This window comes from Prunus avium, chromosome 1 (assembly GCF_965620075.1).
Source record: "Prunus avium chromosome 1, drPruAviu1.hap1.1, whole genome shotgun sequence".
Classification (NCBI taxonomy): domain Eukaryota; kingdom Viridiplantae; phylum Streptophyta; class Magnoliopsida; order Rosales; family Rosaceae; genus Prunus; species Prunus avium.
Window position 1 is genome coordinate 36459600 of NC_142284.1, and position 19655 is coordinate 36479254.

A 19655-nucleotide genomic window follows, 5' to 3' on the forward strand; every position below is an offset into this window, starting at 1 on the left:
ATTAATCTGATGCCTTATTCTGTTTTTGAAGCCCTTAACTTAGGTGATCTTAAACCAACTTCTGTCAGCATTCAATTGGCGGACCGATCAGTGAGATATCCAAGAGGAATTTTGGAAGATGTACTTGTGAAAGTAAATGATCTCATTTTACCAGCTGACTTTTTGGTGCTAGAAATGGAAGAAACTCCTATTCCGGGTGCTGATCTTCCATTGATTCTTGGCCGCCCTTTCATGGCCACTGCAGATACTGTGATCAATGTTCGACAAGGAACATTGACAATGACAGTTCAAGGGGAAACAATAAAGTTCAAAGTATATGATGCCTTCAAACTTCCCAATGATGAACATGAATGTTTTCGTATTGATACATTGTGTCATATTGTGCAAAATACATTTAATAGTACTCATGGTACAGATTCATTAGAAAAGGTGTTGATACAAAATCCTCAAGTTGCTGAAATTGTTGACGATGAGTTACTTGAGGCTGTGAAATTCCTTGATGCATGTCCAGCCATACCACGTAAGTACACTCCAAATTTTATACCTTTGCCAGTCAATACTGAAAAGCTTGTTCCTTCTCTTGACAGGGCACCCGAGTTAGAGCTCAAACCATTGCCATCCCACTTGAAGTATGTTTATTTAGGTAAAACAGAGACATTGCCCGTGATTATTGCTAGCAATCTCAATGTGGAAAATGAACAGAAGTTGATGCAAGTGTTAAGAGAACACAAGGGAGCAATTGGTTGGAGTATTGCGGACATCAAGGGAATAAGCCCAACAAGATGCATGCATAGAATTTTACTGGAAATTGATTCCAAACCCACAAAGGATGCTCAACGCAGGTTAAATCCAATCATGACAGAGGTAGTCCGAAAAGAAATTCTGAAGCTATTGGATGTGGGTATAATTTATCCTATTTCCGATAGCAAGTGGGTAAGCCCGGTCCAAGTGGTTCCTAAAAAGTCAGGAATAACTGTTGTAAGAAATGAGGAAAATGAACTTATTCCTTCTCGTGTCAAAACGGGATGGCGTGTTTGTATTGATTATAGAAAATTAAATACCGCCACCCGAAAAGATCATTTTCCATTACCATTTATTGACCAAATGCTTGAACGTCTTGCAGGTCACAGTTACTACTGCTTCTTGGATGGCTATTCAGGATACAACCAAATTGCCATCGCTCCTGAAGACCAACACAAGACGACATTCACATGTCCTTATGGTACCTTCGCCTACCGGCGTATGCCATTTGGATTGTGTAATGCCCCGGCCACCTTCCAACGATGCATGATGAGTATTTTCTCCGATATGGTAGAAAAATTTATTGAAGTATTCATGGATGATTTTAGTGTGTTTGGTCATTCATTTGAATCATGCCTTAACAACTTGTCTTTAGTTTTGCAAAGATGCCGGGAATGCAACTTAATTCTCAATTGGGAAAAGTGTCATTTCATGGTACAACAGGGAATTGTTTTAGGTCATGTGATTTCCAGTCAAGGCATTGAGGTTGACAGAGCCAAAGTAGATGTGATAAGCGGTTTGCCACCTCCCACATCAGTGAAAGAGATCCGATCCTTCTTAGGACATGCCGGGTTCTATAGAAGATTCATAAAAGATTTTTCTAAGATCTCTCGACCATTGTGTAGCTTGCTTGCCAAAGATGCAAATTTTGATTTTAATGATGAATGTTTGGCAGCTTTTCAAAAGCTCAAAACTCTTCTCACAACTGCACCGATCATTATGCCTCCAAATTGGAATTTACCTTTTGAATTAATGTGTGATGCATCTGATTTTGCAGTTGGAGCTGTATTGGGACAAAGAGTTGAGAAGAGATTGCATGCCATATATTATGCAAGCCGTACCCTTAATGATGCTCAGTTGAACTATTCAACTACTGAGAAAGAGCTTTTAGCTGTAATTTTTGCTTTAGAGAAATTTCGTTCGTATTTGATAGGCTCTAAAGTAATTGTTTTTACTGATCATGCAGCTTTGAAATATCTCTTGGCAAAGAAGGAAGCAAAACCAAGATTGATACGATGGGTTTTATTGCTCCAAGAGTTTGATATAGAAATCAGAGATAAGAAGGGATCGGAAAATGTGGTAGCTGACCACCTTAGCCGATTGATCACTAACTCCAATACCGAAGAAGACACTCTTCCTCTTCGTGAATCCTTTCCTGATGAGCAACTTTTTGCATTACAAGTTTCTGACCCATGGTATGCTGACATTATCAATTTTCTTGCTACAGGAAATATACCAAGGGACTTGTCAAGAGGTCAAAAGGACAAATTGCTGAAAACCACCAAGTCCTATGTGTGGGATGACCCATATTTGTGGAAGTATTGTTCGGACTCCGTGATTAGGCGATGTGTTCCCGAGACCGAATCTCAGTCCATACTCACATTCTGTCACTCGAACGCATGTGGTGGCCACTTTGGAGCCAAGAAGACAGCATTAAAAGTTTTGCAAAGTGGATTCTATTGGCCAAGCTTGTTCAAAGATGCCTCACAATTCTGTCTATCTTGTGATAGATGTCAACGGATGGGTAACATTTCATCTCGAAATCAAATGCCTTTAAATCCAATTCTAATTGTTGAAATATTTGATGTATGGGGAATAGATTTCATGGGTCCATTTCCTTCATCTTTTGGAAATCTATTTATTCTACTTGCGGTTGATTATGTTTCAAAATGGGTGGAAGCAATTCCAACCAAGACTAATGATGCAAAAGTTGTTCTTAGCTTTCTTCGAGCCAATATCTTTTGTAGGTTTGGAACACCAAGGGCTATCATTAGTGATGGGGGATCCCATTTTTGCAACCGATCATTTGAGACCCTACTCAAGAAGTATGGCATAACTCACAAGGTGTCCACCCCCTATCACCCTCAAACTAGTGGACAAGTGGAGATTTCTAACAGAGAGGTGAAGCATATATTAGAGAAGACTGTTGGTCCTACTCGAAAGGATTGGTCTTTGCGCCTTAACGATGCTCTCTGGGCCTACCGAACTGCTTACAAAACTCCAATCGGTATGTCTCCATTTCGCTTAATCTTTGGTAAACCTTGTCATTTACCTGTCGAGCTTGAACACAGGGCCCTTTGGGCAATTAAGAAGTACAACTTCGACATGAAGGAAGCAGGAAATATCAGAAGGTTACAACTGAGCGAACTGGACGAGCTTCGCAATGATGCTTATGAGAACGCAAAAATTTACAAGGAAAAAACAAAGGCGTTTCATGATAGGCATATCATTAGGAAGTCGTTTGAAATAGGGCAAAGAGTATTACTCTTTACCTCTAAGTTCAAGCTTTTTCCAGGTAAGCTTCGATCCCGTTGGACGGGCCCGTACATTATTACTAATGTCTACCCTTATGGTGCAGTTGATATCCGACATATTAGCACGGGAAATGAATCGAAGGTTAATGGGCATAGGTTGAAAGTCTACCACGAAAATGTTTTGCATCAAGAAGATGAAGTGCTCCACTTCATTGATGTACCTGCTATGGTGCAAAACTGAGTTGGGAAGGTAAGTCCCAAATTAATCTAAAAAATATATATTTAAAAAAAAAAAAAACACCCAGAAAACGACCGGTCGCTTTTCACTTGCGACCGGTCGCGAGTCGCGCAAAATAAAAATTTCAATCTGTGTAAAAACGACCGGTCTCTTTTGCCTTGCGACCGGTCGCTCGTTGGTATTTTGGAAGAATTAGACTCTGCCTAAAAACGACCGGTCTCTTTTGCCAAGCGACCGGTCGCTATTTTGGTTTTCTGAGAAAATTGAATCTGTTTAAAAGAGACCGGTCGCTTTTGCCTTGCGACCGGTCGCGCTTCGCGAATTTCTTTGTTTTTGAATCTGTTTCAAAGCGACCGGTCGCTTTTCACTCGCGACCGGTCGCTCATCGCGATTTTTTTTTTAAAACCGGTTCCTTTTCTTTTCTTTTCTCTCTTCTCTCTCCTCACTTCTTCTTCTTCCCAGCGACAGAACCCTCTCCCTCTTCGTTTTCTCTCTTCTCCCTCCCTCTACCTCCCTCACAACCCACCCTAATCCTAACCCAAATCACACTTTTCTCACTTAATTTTTCGAGTAGAATCCGTTTTTGGCTTCTATTCCTTGAAATTTCAAGTGTTTTCATCAATTTTGGAGGATTTTCAGTTAGGGTTACTGTTCACCCAAGGTAAATTTCGAATTTTTCTTTGAGTTTTCCTTTGATTTTCTTAATCTAATTGCTTTTCTTATTGTTTGTTCGTGATTCTAACTTGTTTTTCTTTGTTTTTGTTGTTGATTGTGGTTTGTGGTTGTGTTGGTGTGATTTTGCTCAATTGGGTATGTTTTTCTCACTCTCAATCTCTTATTTGATTATTATTGTTGTTATTTGTGTTTATTATTGTCTCATTACATTTGTGGTTGAATGTTGGGATTGTGGTTTACATTTTGGAATTTTGGCATAATTGTGCATTGTGATTAATTTTGTGGAATTGTTGAATTTATGCATAATTGTGGTTGAAATTTTGGCTTTGTAAATGCAATTCTGGCATTGTGGTTAAATTGTTGGCATGTTGCATGTTTGGGAATTGTGGCATGAATTTTGTTGTTTTCTTGCTTTGTGCATATTGGTTTATTTTCTTTAGATGTCTAGAGCTAGAACCGGTAAGAAAAAGGGTGCATCTTCTTCAGGAAGTGCACCTCAGTCGGAAGAGGCCATGCTCACAGCCACTGTGGTTACTGAGCGTAACCTCGATCTTAGTCCCTCCATCCAAACCGCTGGACTTCTTCAAGTCCAGTACCTTCTTAGGGACCGTAACATATTACCTCTAGCTCGCATCTATAAAAAATACAATGAGTCTGTTGTGCGAGAATTCTATGCTGCTTTCCCTAGTGAGGAGGTTAGAGCTAATGAAAATGTGCCCATCAAGGTTCGGGGCAAAAATGTTGTGCTATCCCCCTCTATTATTTCTGAAATCCTTCACATACCTGTGCATGACACTTCTGCTTGGAACCCTTCTCTGTTATGCCATTTTGACATGCAAAGCGCAGCTGAAACACTTTTATATGCTGATCCTACTGCGTTTGCATCTCAAACCAAAAAGAATGTCCTCATTCAGGGTAAATTGACACCCTACTTTGCCATCTTGTGGAGCTTTGTGCGCCACAACATCTACCCTTCCGGCCAACGGTCGGAAATTCCCACAATGGGGGTCAGGATCCTGAAATGTTTGCATGAGGGATATTTTTCCCTACCTATTTGTGACATTATTTTTGAACGCTTGAAGGCTTGTGCACGTAAAAAGAGCATAATCTATTATCCTTGCCTTGTTAGCATGTTATGTGAACGCTCCGGGGTTAGGGCTCGCCCTAATGATATATTTGTTGAGCCCATGGGTCCCATTTCGGACACTTCTGTGTCCAAGAGCATTTCTCAGAGGCGCCATGCACCTGCACCTGTACCTGCTCCGGTGCCACCCCATATGCCACCACCACCGCCACACAGGCCGGCACCACCACCGCCATTCCCACCTGCTCCCAGTATCGACACTTCTGCTTGGGACCCCAGTCATCAAGCCATCTGGGACATGCAAATGATGCAATAACAGCAGATGCAGCTCCAGTATCAGCAGATGCAGCATATGAGCACTTCCATTGACACCATTTGGACGCACCTCCAGATGCCAGGTCATCCCGGGACCTCTGCACATGTTGATGGTGATGATGTTGATGGTGATGATGATGATGAGACTGATGATGATCAGTAGTTCTTTGAGCTTTGTACCCTTTTGAACTTTTAATTTATTTTGTTTTTGGGTTATATTTTGAGACGGGTATTAGTTAGTTTGTTTCAACTTTTACTGTTAGTTCAACTTTTATTTGTTTACTACTTCTTTTATTTTGTGATTATCCATCCCATTTTTTCTATATGGCATTGTTTAGTATTAATTCTCCATCATTTATAAACATTGTTTCATATAAGTTTGGGAAGTAGGTTGCTTTATGATTATGCACTCAGAATTTTGGCTCAAATGCTTATTTCATTCCAAAACATGTGATTCTACACATAATCTAAAAAAAAAAAAAAAAAAAAAAAAAAAACAATAAATTTCTGAATCACTTGTTTCTTTTGCATTTTGAGCTAGCTGAGGCTTCTGCTAATTGCCTCTGTCTGTTCTTGCTTGTAGAATCTGCAGCAGCTCTACATGATCTTCGTTCCTTTTCTGCAGCATCTCTACATGCTGGTTGGCGCTGTAGAGCCGCTTCTGCAGGTCCGCCATCAGAGCTTTCAGGGCCGCCACCTCCTCACTCAGTGCCCCGCACTCTCGTGTTCTCGCCAGTAGGCGCATGCCCAAATTTGTGGCCGAGACCGCGTTGAGCACGGTTAGATTGTGGGACTCGTCCACTGCCATCTGGTCAGACCTCTGCGCCACATGCAGGTGATCTGCAACTGTCAGTCTGCTGACAGTCATGCCCTCCGGCATTACTACCCTTCGCGGCACCACCTCAGAGAAGTTTGAGGCCGAGCCATGATGGTATGAGGAGTTTTAGAAGATAGGGGTTGGATGAGCCCTTATCTGGGAATTTGGTGGTGCTAGTGACAGCTCAAGGTTGAGATCATCAAGGTGAGTGCATGAGGATGCCATTGTTTTGTTTTTTGATGTTTTTGATGGTTTTCCTTGAATTTGCAGAAAGAAATGCAGGGTACTCTTCCGCTTGCAGAGGCATGGTTTAAATAGACGTTTGCTGATGAGAGATTTGTGGTCCAGCTGTTTGCCATTTTCTCTCGATACCTACGCTTCACGAGGATTTTGCGGTCGCATGCATTTAGAAGGGAGCATTTCTACTTTCACTTTAATTTTCTTTTTACCTCCGTGTTTTCTGGTGTTTTATATTTTTTTTGGTGCTTTGTGTTTTGTTTTGTTTTATTTTAATTTTGGGAAGTGTGTTTTCCCTTTTGGCTGTCGTCTTTGTTTTGTTTGGGAAGTGTGCTTCTTTTTCTTCTGCAACTTCATTTCTTTCAATTCAAAAAAAAAAAAAAAATTTAAAAAAATTTAAAAAATTAAAATACACGGAAAGGGCAAAGACAACCAGGCACACCACTAATACATTAGAAATTATTCTTTCACAGTGCTCGGTGTCTCGGCCATTGGACCTTTGAGTTTAGCCCTATGGCTATCCTCTTCCGGGGCTTCTCGCACAGCCTCTTGGGGCTCATCACTCGAGCTCCCAAAGATCGCACTCTTAGCTTGAGCATACCTACTTTCGCGATCTGTTTTCTTGCGTTTACCCGGTTGGTCCAGGTCCTCCAGCTGCTTTCTCATGTCATGGGCGTAAACACTTACCATCTTTGAGAGATTTTGGTTCTCTTCCCGCAACGCCTCTAGCTGGTGTCGATTCACCTCCACTATCCTTGCCCTTTCCCTTTTTAAACTTTTAATAATACTCTGGCACTCTTCCACCATACTTCGCTCCGCCGCCAACTGACCTCTTAGCACCTCCACCTCATGGGACTTCGCAAGTAGGCGATGACCCACACTTGCGACTGTTGTTAAAGCTCATAATTTCATACATATACATGCCCAATTTACTTACTTCTTTTGCTTAGTTTCCTATAATTCTGAGTTATTTGCCTCTATTTGTGTGTTTTGTAGGCCAATAGAGCAAGAGAGCATAATTCATGCAATTCAAGCATGTTAAGGCCTAATTTGGATGAATGGATGAAGAGCTTAAAAGACAAACTCATTTTGGCTACAGCCCCCTGCCAGTCCAGTTCCGTAGGTCATATTTCAAGCTTTGTTTCAGCAACCTACACAGCTCGGATGAGGCAGCATTCTTCATGAAAGTTGTTCCAATGGGTGTGTACTATAACATATCCAAAATTCAGCCCCATTGGATAAATATGGAGTCTGTTACCTAGCAAACACAGAGCCATGCTCAGGATGGATTTTATCAGCGCGCAAAATGAGTTAGCAATTTGTTTTGGCCTTAACTTCCTCCTCCGAGCTTGGATTGGGCCAATACTTGTGTGATTGGATCATACACATTCTGAACTTTACAATGGACATCTTAAAGTCTTCATTTGATTCAGCCTAGCCCAATTTGTAAGCCCTTGAAGTTGCTGGTCATGCTGACCTCAGGATGAGCTGGTTGGAAGCTTGGTCATGGTGAGCTAGGCATGAGCTATTGTAGCTGGTTGGAAGCTTGGTCATGGTGACATGAAGATGAGCTAGGGCTGCTGGTGGGATTTATTGGAGAAGTGCATCAACCAATTCAGATTTTATAATGCAAGTGTTGTATGCATTAGTGAAGTGCATCAACCAATTCATCTTTTATAATGCAAGTGTTGTATGCATTAGCCATATTGAATTCAGATTTATCACTCCCCTCTCCCTATAAATACCACATCCATTCCACATTCAAGACACAACAAATCCTGAGATTCACAACCCCCACAATTCACTCCAACCATCCTCAAACACTCTCACAATCCCAAACACTCCAACAATCACCAAAACAACTCCAGCTTTCTTCTCTTCCATTTCCCTACGAATTTCATCTTCCTTAGCCATCACCACTCACTCAAACTCATCCCAAATCACCTCCATATCCTTCATACATCTTTCTAGAAGTGGGGAAGCTCTTGGAGAAGCATTAGAAGTGGAGAAGCACTTGGAGAAGCCTTGGACACCACAAGAACTTCAGAAAAAGGGTTTTTCTACTCTTATTGCATTCATTATGTTTTCTCATTTCTGTTCAAGTCTCTTTTCCATTATGAGTAGCTAAATCCATAACTAGGGCTTCGATGTAACCTAACATGAATATTCTGGGTTTATAAGTTTGGAGTTTCAAGTTTGATTCATGATTCATGTTCTTATTCATTATGCTTATAAGTTAACATGCTTGTTTGAATGATTGATCACCATTAGAACTTGTTTGTTAACTATCTTGGTTTGAATTAAGAGTATACACCATGCTTTAATTCAAATTGAACTATGAATAGGAAGAGTATGTATGGACATTCGACAACAGGGATTAGATACATACTTGGTTGTTTAAAATGTTCTTCTATGCTTAATGGGTTCCTAATGCTTAATTTTAGGTTAGACAACAAATGATCAAATTAGGGAATTAGGAACACAAGGTTAGGACCAAACACCATGGCCTAATCATACTTTAGCTAGAATCAATCTTTGAATCTGAATTAGACTTGTTACTTGAATCTTTATAACCCAGAATTGAATTGTTATGGTGATTCGAATGCCCTAGTCTCAAAATCTGTTTTCCAACTCTTAAAACCACTCTTTGTTACATTTGTTTACTTGTTTTTGTTTGCAATTTCATTTTGCTTCTTTTGTTCAACAATCACAACCACTCTTGTTTTAAATTCTGTTTTAGACATAACCTCCTACTTTCTTGAATTTGGTAATCTAAGTACATAACTAGTTTTAACTTCTCAGTCTTCGTGGGTACGACCTCGTACTTGTCTTGCTATACTACTAATTGCCCCGTACAATTGCGAGTTAACATAATATTAACAACAAATTTTGGCGCCGTTGCCGGGGACTGAACGAAAGTTCTTCCCTGGTTATGTGCCCAAGGTTACCCTATTCTTTTTAGTGTTTCTAATTAATCTAATTTTCTGTTTCAGGTAGTTTATGTCTAAAAAGCCATTACTTGAACAAGTGAGGTCTTCGTTCCAACGTTCTAGATCTTTGAACGCAGGACCATCATTGCAACCCAGACGAGTGACCTCTGAAATTCAGAATCGTCTAGAAAGGGAGTTGTCAACTGCAAAAGAGCAAGCTCTTGCTACATTTACAAGTCTTGCTCTCCACACTGAACTTCCTGGTTCTTCACCTTCAAATTCGGAAGCAAGTTCAGACCAAGAAGAAGAAGAAATGATGGCTGCCATTGAGTTCATGGGAGAACTTGATATCCCAACAATTCCAGCATCTCCTTCAAGCATTTCGCTGCCCACTGTAGCTCGAAACTATGAGCTTAAATCTTCTCATCTTAATATGTTGCCTTCCTTTTATGGTTTACCTAATGAAGATCCATTAACTCATATAAAGGATATTTTTAATGTTGTGAGTTCTTTTCCCTTGACAGGTGTGACAGAAGATCAACTTCGAATGAGAGTGTTTCCATACACTTTAAAGGATAAGGCGAAGTATTGGTTGAATTCTTTGAAGCCTGGTTCACTCACTACATGGTCTGCCATTCAAAAGAAGTTCCTGGAAAAATACTTCTCCACGCAAAAGACCGACATGCTTAGGGACAAGATCTTGTTATTTGCACAGCAAGATGATGAATCGTTTTGTGAAGCATGGGAGAGATTCAATGGGCTGCTCAACCAATGTCCTCATCATGGGATTCCATTGAAGCTTCAAATGCGTATGTTTTATAAATGACTAACTCCTTCTAGTCATAATATAGTCACCAATTTTGCAGGTGGTTCTTTTAAAACCAAAACTCCAGAAGAAACGTACGAACTCTTTGAGGAGATAGCAATGGAGACCCAACATACGGATACAAGAGGTAAACGTGTTATTAGTGGTTCTAATGATGCTTCTAGTATGCAGATTTCAAAACTGGAACAAAAGCTAGATGCTCTTCTTGCATTAAACTCAAGAAGCCCTCCGAAGGAAGTGTGTAGCATTTGTGAATCTCATGACCATGCTACCACAGCTTGTCCACTTGGGGCTGGATATCCAGAATTTGTGCAAGAACAAGCTAAGTTGGTAAATTCCTACAACCAAGGTCCAAGAAATGATCCATACTCTCAAAGTTATAATCCAGGTTGGAGGAATCATCCAAACTTTTCATGGAGAAATACCCAGAATCAAGCAAATCCCCCTTCATTCCAAAGGCCACAACAATCATCATCATCATTGGAAGATATAGTGAAGCAGATGGCAATCAACCAATCCAATTTTCAGCAAACTACACAAGCTGCCATCTCCAAATTGGAAGTCCAATTAGGCCAAATAGCTGCTGAAATAACTCAAAGAGTGCCTGGGAAATGGCCAAGCCAAACTGAGATCAATCCAAAGAACCCAGAAGCCAAGGCCATTCATGTGCTCAGATCAGGTAAGATCATTGATAATAAAGATGATTCTAATCTTTCAAATGATGTTGTGATTGTAGAAGATGAAGAGGAGGAGACCATGGCCACGGAAGGAGAACAACTCAAAACTTCTCAATCTGCTCCTAAGGCCAAATCAGATTCTCAGAAATCCGATCAATTCCAATTGCATAAAAGAGATGACAAATTTGTGCCACCACATCTTCAAGAAGATAGATACGTGCCACCCGCTCCATATGTTCCACAGATTCCATTTCCAGGCCGTCTTAAGAAAGCAAAGCAAGATAAGGCTTTTAAAGAGATTTATGATATTTTGAGTAAAGTTAATATCAATTTGCCTTTGCTTGATCTTATTGAACAGATTCCTGCATATGGAAAATTCATCAAGGACTTGAAAACTCACAAGCTCAATTTCGCTCCAAATGAAGGAGTAAAGCTCGACCAGAATGTAAGTGCTGTGTTGCAAAGGAAGCTTCCACCAAAACTAGATGATCCTGGCAGCTTTGACATTCCCATTAACATTGGAGGCAAGAAGGTTGGAAGAGCCATGTTGGACTTGGGAGCAAGCATCAATGTTTTGCCATATTCAGTTTATCAAGAGCTTGGCTTAGAAGGGATGAAGAAGACTTCAATGCGACTTGAACTAGCTGATCATTCTATAAAATATCCAAAAGGTATTGTAGAAGATATTCTAGTTCAAGTTAATACACTAATTCTCCCTGCTGATTTTGTAGTGATGGACATGGAAGACAATCCAAATGGAGATCGTGTTGATCCCATTCTCCTAGGCAGGCCATTCATGGCCACTGCAGACACAATCATCAAAGTGAAAGATAGCACCCTCTCCATGACTGTTTTGGGTGAAACTGTTGAATTTAAAATGCTTAATGCTCTATCTCAACCTTCTATCTCTCTTGATTCTTGCTTTTCAATTGATGTTGTGGATCATGAGGTTTCTTCCATAATTTTGCAGAGAAAGTCTAATGATGCTCTAGAAGCTGTCTTAACACAAGAAGAGGAAGATCTTTGTGAACCGGAGTTCCAAGAAGTGGTGGCTGCCTTAGAAGTGTTTCCGCCATACCCACCATCCTTTAGGCCACCAATTGAGCCTCTTGGACCATCATCCACGAAATTGGAGCCATCCATTGTCATCCCACCAAAGCTAGAACTTAAACCTCTTCCCAATAATCTTAAATATACATATTTGGGTGCTAATGAAACTCTCCCTGTTATAATTGCTGCAGGTCTCTCCTCACATGAAGAAGAGAGCTTAATTAAAGTTCTAAAAGAGCATAAAACAGCCATTGGGTGGACCATAGCAGACATCAAAGGAATTAGTCCAAGCATGTGCATGCACCGGATTTTAATGGAAGAAGACAGCAAACCCTCCCGTGATGCCCAAAGGAGGCTAAATCCCAACATGAAAGAGGTGGTTAGAGCTGAAGTTTTAAAGCTACTCGATGTAGGAATCATCTACCCAATTTCAGATTCTAAGTGGGTGAGCCCTGTGCAAGTTGTTCCAAAGAAGTCCGGAATCACCGTTGTGAAGAATGAGAAGAATGAGCTAGTTCCTACACGAACTGTCACTGGTTGGAGAGTTTGCATTGATTACAGGAAGTTGAACACATCCACTAGAAAAGATCATTTCCCCTTGCCTTTTATTGATCAAATGCTTGAACGTTTATCTGGCCATGCTTACTATTGTTTTCTTGATGGTTTTTCAGGTTATAATCAAATTCCCATTGCTCCGGAAGACCAAGAGAAAACCACATTCACATGCCCATTTGGTACGTTTGCTTATAGAAGGATGCCATTCGGTTTGTGCAATGCCCCAGCAACTTTCCAAAGATGCATGATGTCAATCTTTTCAGATATGGTGGAACGATTCATTGAGGTATTTATGGATGATTTTTCAGTTTTTGGTTCCTCTTTTGATAATTGTCTTCACCACTTGTCTCTAGTGCTTAAAAGATGCCAGGAAACAAATCTGATTTTGAATTGGGAGAAGTGTCACTTCATGGTGAGACAAGGCATTGTACTAGGCCATGTGATTTCAAGCAAGGGAATCGAAGTGGATAAAGCCAAGATCGACCTCATCTCAAATCTTCCACCCCCTACCTCTGTTAAAGGAATTAGAAGCTTTCTAGGTCATGCTGGATTCTATAGAAGGTTCATCAAAAATTTCTCAAGCATTACAAGGCCATTGTGTAATCTCCTTGCTAAGGATGCTGTTTTTAAGTTTAATGAAGCTTGCATGGAAGCTTTTACTACCTTGAAGAGGGAGCTAACTTCAGCCCCTATTATCATAGCTCCGGATTGGTCTTTACCATTTGAAATAATGTGTGATGCCTCTGACTTTGCTATTGGTGCAGTTTTAGGTCAAAAGAAGAACAAGCTGCCCCATGTGATTCATTATGCTAGCCGGACCTTGAATGATGCTCAAATCAACTACTCCACAACAGAGAAGGAGTTGCTTGCTGTGGTTTTTGCTTTAGAAAAATTTCGTTCTTACCTTGTTGGTTCTAAAGTAATTGTTTATTCTGACCATGCAGCTCTTAGATACTTGCTCACTAAGAAGGATGCCAAACCACGCTTGATTAGATGGATTCTCTTGCTGCAAGAATTCGATTTGGAGATTCGAGATAAGAAGGGATGTGAGAATGTGGTAGCTGATCATTTGAGCAGAATTGTGGTTGAAGAAAAAGGAGCAGCTATGCTACCCTTGAATGAGACTTTCCCTGATGAACAACTATATGCTGCCCAAGTCAAAGAGCCATGGTATGCTGATTTTGTTAATTATCTTGCTTGTGGTGTTCTTAGAAATGATCTAACTTCTCAGGATAAGAAGAAGTTCTTTTCCATGGTGAAACATTATGTCTGGGATGAACCTTTCTTATTCAAGCATTGCCCAGATCAACTCATCAGAAGATGTGTTCCAGAAGAAGAGCAAGAAAGCATACTTAGGCATAGCCACGAATTGGCTTGTGGAGGTCACTTTGGAGCTAAGAAAACAGCACTTAAAATTCTGCAATCTGGTTTCTTTTGGCCCACTCTATTCAAAGATGCGTTTAATTTTTGTGTTAAGTGTGATAGGTGCCAAAGGATGGGGAACATAAGTCGCAGGAATGAAATGCCATTGAATAACATACTTGTTGTGGAGCTCTTCGATGTGTGGGGTATTGATTTCATGGGACCATTCCCATCTTCCTTTGGTTATACTTACATACTTGTTGCTGTTGATTATGTGTCTAAATGGGTGGAAGCCATAGCCACCAAAACCAATGATTATAAGGTGGTGCTGAAGTTCTTGAAGGATAATATTTTCACAAGGTTTGGTACTCCAAGGGCTGTCATTAGTGATGGAGGCAGCCACTTCTGTAACAAGCCATTCGAAGCACTCATGAAAAAGTACAACATCACCCATCGAGTCTCTACACCATATCATCCGCAAACTTCTGGTCAAGTGGAAATAAGCAATAGAGAAATTAAGCACATCCTGGAGAAGGTGGTGAACAATACAAGGAAAGATTGGGCAGCCAAGCTCAATGATGCATTATGGGCTTATAGGACTGCATATAAGACTCCCATTGGAATGAGCCCTTATCGTCTTGTGTTTGGGAAAGCTTGTCACCTGCCAATGGAGCTTGAACACAATGCTTTTTGGGCCATCAAGAAGTTGAATTTTGATCTAGACAAGGCAGGCCATGCAAGAAAGTTTCAGCTCAATGAATTGGAAGAAATTAGACATGAGTCTTATGAGAATGCAAAGCTTTACAAAGAACAAACCAAGAGTTACCATGACAGAAACATTCAACGGAAAGAGTTCTCCAAAGGTATGTCAGTTCTTTTGTTTAACTCACGTTTGCGTCTCTTTCCAGGAAAATTGAAGTCTAGATGGCAAGGCCCATTCACCGTGGTCAATGTTTCTCCCTATGGAGCTGTGGAGATTCAAAACCCTAAAGATGGCTCGACTTTCAAAGTAAATGGACAACGTTTAAAGCCATTCTATGAGGGAGTTTCAACTGGCATCCAAACTGGCCATGTGGTAGATCAACTTCCCTTCGTACCATCAACTTAGCTGATTGCACAATGTCTTGCCAAGACAGTAACTAAGGCGCTTCTTGGGAGGCAACCCATGTGTTCAAGAAGAAGGTGCTTGGTAGCAATTGACCTAATTGCATCAAGGGGAAGCATTTCAATCCTTTCTCTTTACTTGTTTTGTTTTTATTTTAGTCATTTTAAGTTTCTGTTCCTTTTTATAAATAAATAAATTTAAATAAAATAAAAAAAAATTTCATATAAGCTAACTTTTGGTAACCCCAGTGAGCACCTCCGTCAATACAGTGTCTAGGAGTTCTTTAGGCGACACCTTCGGTGTCTAAGAAGTTTGGGTTTTAAGCGGGACCATTGTGACCCCTCCAACCTTCCCGGATCCCCTGGCTGTGTTTCCTGAGGCCCTTAACTGGTCATCCGTGAGTTGCTTATATATTCTTTTTTTTTATTTTTTATTTTTTATTTTTCCTAAACCTTCTTCTAAACTTTTCCCTTTATCATTTGTTTGTTCTCAATCATCTTTTGTATGCTTTCACATTGAGGACAATGTTCAATTCAGGTCTGGGGGGAAGGTTTTCAATTTCAATTTTCTTATCCATTTGTGTTTTCAATTTTCGTTCTCTTGTCACTTTTTTTTATTTTTTATTTTTTTTAAAGAATGTCATACAATCAATGCTATGGAGCTGCTATTTGAGGTTTTCATATCAGAATTTCGCACTTCACAAAGCTTTTGCTCTTAGAATTCTGGTGGCTAAAGTACCATGCTCAAATTCTTGAAGGAAAATAGTGGAGACTACCCTAGTGAGCTATATCGAGCCTAATTGCTTTCTTGAGAGGGTTTAAAGTGTTCTATTTCTCATCCATACTTATTTTCTTCAATTCACTCTAATTGATCTCATCATTTCATTTTGATTGAATACTAAGGATGATTCTCTTTTGCAGATATCATGTGCTTGCTCTCATTCATGAATGAACTCATTGAAGTGATGCTAGGCTATGTGTGTATAACTATTCTATGTGCTTTCTTTTCACCCTACCCATATGTGTGTTCCATTAGCCCTCTTGAAGCCAAACACTTAAAGCCTTTTTCTTCTATCACCCTCATCATTTCCCTACCTTTGTATCTCAATCTGAGATACTTAACCTATTGTAGCCATACCCTAGTAACTTAGAAATATACCAAGGTTTGCCAACATAAAGTTTGAAGCAAGGAAGTTGCAGCCATGTACCTAAATAAGAATTTTGTGTGAATCTGTGCAATAAAGTAAAGAAGATGCATATCAAATCAACAAAGATGAAAGTGTTTCAATATGATCTAAGTGTGAGAAATAAAGTCTATGCCAGGTGATACCATGAAGTTTGCTGCCATGCCAATCTAAATCAATGATGCCTTGCAGATTAATGAAGCATGCAACCTTGGTATGTTCTTAAGTTATTTGTTTTTTTCTTCCAATTTTTCCATTTCCCCTAACCTTAGCCTTTCATTATAACCTTGTGAAAGACCTAGCTGATCTTTGAGGATGTATTCATGGGTGCTGGTAAGTATGTGTGTATCTCTATTCATAGTATTTAATTCCTTTCATGAGATCTAACCAAATTTGTGCTTCTATTTCATACACTCACTTATGCTTTCTTGAGAGAATTAAACATAGGTTCTGAGTGATTGAGTGTTATCTGTGAGAATTAGAGTCGAAGCATGTTCTCTATTCAAGGTTTGAGTGTGCTTGCTTTGAAACTGTGTGCCTTTGAGCTATAGTTTCCACTTGTACACACTGATTGATGACCTATCTTGGCAACTCTATGGTGTTGGAGGTATGACTAAAACTTTCTTTCATTTTCATTAGTTGATTTCAAAGTTGTTTTTCTAACCATTTTGTTTTGTAGAGTTAGAAAAACGTTTGTGGGTATCGTATCTGTTAAACCCTCAGGAGACACAACTCCTCCTACTAGGGATGCCTAGAGGTTTAAAGGCTTGTTGCATACGCTCAATGCAATCGAGTTACCTACGAAAGTGGTCTAGTTAACTTCTTGTTTTGTTTTTACCTTTGTTTTTCTTTTGTTTTGCTCGAGGACTAGCAAAATCTAGGTTTGGGGGTGTGTTAAAGCTCATAATTTCATACATATACATGCCCAATTTACTTACTTCTTTTGCTTAGTTTCCTATAATTCTGAGTTATTTGCCTCTATTTGTGTGTTTTGTAGGCCAATAGAGCAAGAGAGCATAATTCATGCAATTCAAGCATGTTAAGGCCTAATTTGGATGAATGGATGAAGAGCTTAAAAGACAAACTCATTTTGGCTACAGCCCCCTGCCAGTCCAGTTCCGTAGGTCATATTTCAAGCTTTGTTTCAGCAACCTACACAGCTCGGATGAGGCAGCATTCTTCATGAAAGTTGTTCCAATGGGTGTGTACTATAACATATCCAAAATTCAGCCCCATTGGATAAATATGGAGTCTGTTACCTAGCAAACACAGAGCCATGCTCAGGATGGATTTTATCAGCGCGCAAAATGAGTTAGCAATTTGTTTTGGCCTTAACTTCCTCCTCCGAGCTTGGATTGGGCCAATACTTGTGTGGTTGGATCATACACATTCTGAACTTTACAATGGACATCTTAAAGTCTTCATTTGATTCAGCCTAGCCCAAGTTGTAAGCCCTTGAAGTTGCTGGTCATGCTGACCTCAGGATGAGCTGGTTGGAAGCTTGGTCATGGTGAGCTAGGCATGAGCTATTGTAGCTGGTTGGAAGCTTGGTCATGGTGACATGAAGATGAGCTAGGGCTGCTGGTGGGATTTATTGGAGAAGTGCATCAACCAATTCAGATTTTATAATGCAAGTGTTGTATGCATTAGTGAAGTGCATCAACCAATTCATCTTTTATAATGCAAGTGTTGTATGCATTAGCCATATTGAATTCAGATTTATCACTCCCCTCTCCCTATAAATACCACATCCATTCCACATTCAAGACACAACAAATCCTGAGATTCACAACCCCCACAATTCACTCCAACCATCCTCAAACACTCTCACAATCCCAAACACTCCAACAATCACCAAAACAACTCCAGCTTTCTTCTCTTCCATTTCCCTACGAATTTCATCTTCCTTAGCCATCACCACTCACTCAAACTCATCCCAAATCACCTCCATATCCTTCATACATCTTTCTAGAAGTGGGGAAGCTCTTGGAGAAGCATTAGAAGTGGAGAAGCACTTGGAGAAGCCTTGGACACCACAAGAACTTCAGAAAAAGGGTTTTTCTACTCTTATTGCATTCATTATGTTTTCTCATTTCTGTTCAAGTCTCTTTTCCATTATGAGTAGCTAAATCCATAACTAGGGCTTCGATGTAACCTAACATGAATATTCTGGGTTTATAAGTTTGGAGTTTCAAGTTTGATTCATGATTCATGTTCTTATTCATTATGCTTATAAGTTAACATGCTTGTTTGAATGATTGATCACCATTAGAACTTGTTTGTTAACTATCTTGGTTTGAATTAAGAGTATACACCATGCTTTAATTCAAATTGAACTATGAATAGGAAGAGTATGTATGGACATTCGACAACAGGGATTAGATACATACTTGGTTGTTTAAAATGTTCTTCTATGCTTAATGGGTTCCTAATGCTTAATTTTAGGTTAGACAACAAATGATCAAATTAGGGAATTAGGAACACAAGGTTAGGACCAAACACCATGGCCTAATCATACTTTAGCTAGAATCAATCTTTGAATCTGAATTAGACTTGTTACTTGAATCTTTATAACCCAGAATTGAATTGTTATGGTGATTCGAATGCCCTAGTCTCAAAATCTGTTTTCCAACTCTTAAAACCACTCTTTGTTACATTTGTTTACTTGTTTTTGTTTGCAATTTCATTTTGCTTCTTTTGTTCAACAATCACAACCACTCTTGTTTTAAATTCTGTTTTAGACATAACCTCCTACTTTCTTGAATTTGGTAATCTAAGTACATAACTAGTTTTAACTTCTCAGTCTTCGTGGGTACGACCTCGTACTTGTCTTGCTATACTACTAATTGCCCCGTACAATTGCGAGTTAACATAATATTAACAACAGTTGTCATCCCTTGATCCCAGCACCCGTATATCCTTGGGAGTTACTAGATTTCTAGCAACTCCAAGGGCAACATCGTTGTCCAGCAGTATCGAGTCATTCACTGTCACGTGCCCCCGTGCAGAGACAAAGTAGGGCATCCACGCTGGTGCCACTGCTTGGCCCCGAGTCTGAGTCGGTGGAGCTAGGTTGAGATCCAGCGAGAATGGGTAGGAAGAAGCCATTTGAACTTTCTTTTCTTTTTGTTCTTTCTTTTCTCTGTTGTGTGTTTCTGCGTTTGTGTGTTTTTCCCCAACTCTTTCTCTTCTTCTTTTATAGAGTTAGTTTCTACGTAACCCTAGACACGGCGCTTCTGCGTTTTGCGCGGCCCTTACGGCCTATCCCCTTAGGTCACCTCACCTGGTCCCCAACCCCTTTAATTACAGTTCCGCCTTTCAGCACT

General features: G+C 40.0%; 1 protein-coding gene and 1 non-coding gene across 2 annotated transcripts; one reads left to right on the plus strand and one right to left on the minus strand.

Annotated features, from left to right (window-relative positions):
- The first annotated feature begins 4628 nt into the window (after positions 1–4628).
- Positions 4629–5580, plus strand: LOC148297751 (uncharacterized). The gene is made up of 2 exons (XM_088248112.1): positions 4629–5379; positions 5411–5580. Exons 1-2 carry the CDS (start codon positions 4629–4631, stop codon positions 5578–5580), a joined length of 921 nt encoding a protein of 306 aa, XP_088104238.1.
- A 4673-nt stretch (positions 5581–10253) lies between these two features.
- On the minus strand, positions 10254–10360 carry LOC148297752 (small nucleolar RNA R71). The gene has a single exon (XR_015833222.1). It is a non-coding gene; the product is annotated as a small nucleolar RNA R71 (small nucleolar RNA).
- Between the last annotated feature and the right edge of the window lie 9295 nt (positions 10361–19655).

Coding starts and splice junctions, on each gene's coding strand:
- LOC148297751 (XM_088248112.1), top strand. CDS start 4,629: ATGTCTAGAGCTAGAACCGGTAAGAAAAAGGGTGCATCTTCTTCAGGA. Junction 5,380..5,410: donor TATATTTGTTGAGCCCATGG/GTCCCATTTCGG, acceptor TGTGTCCAAGAG/CATTTCTCAGAGGCGCCATG.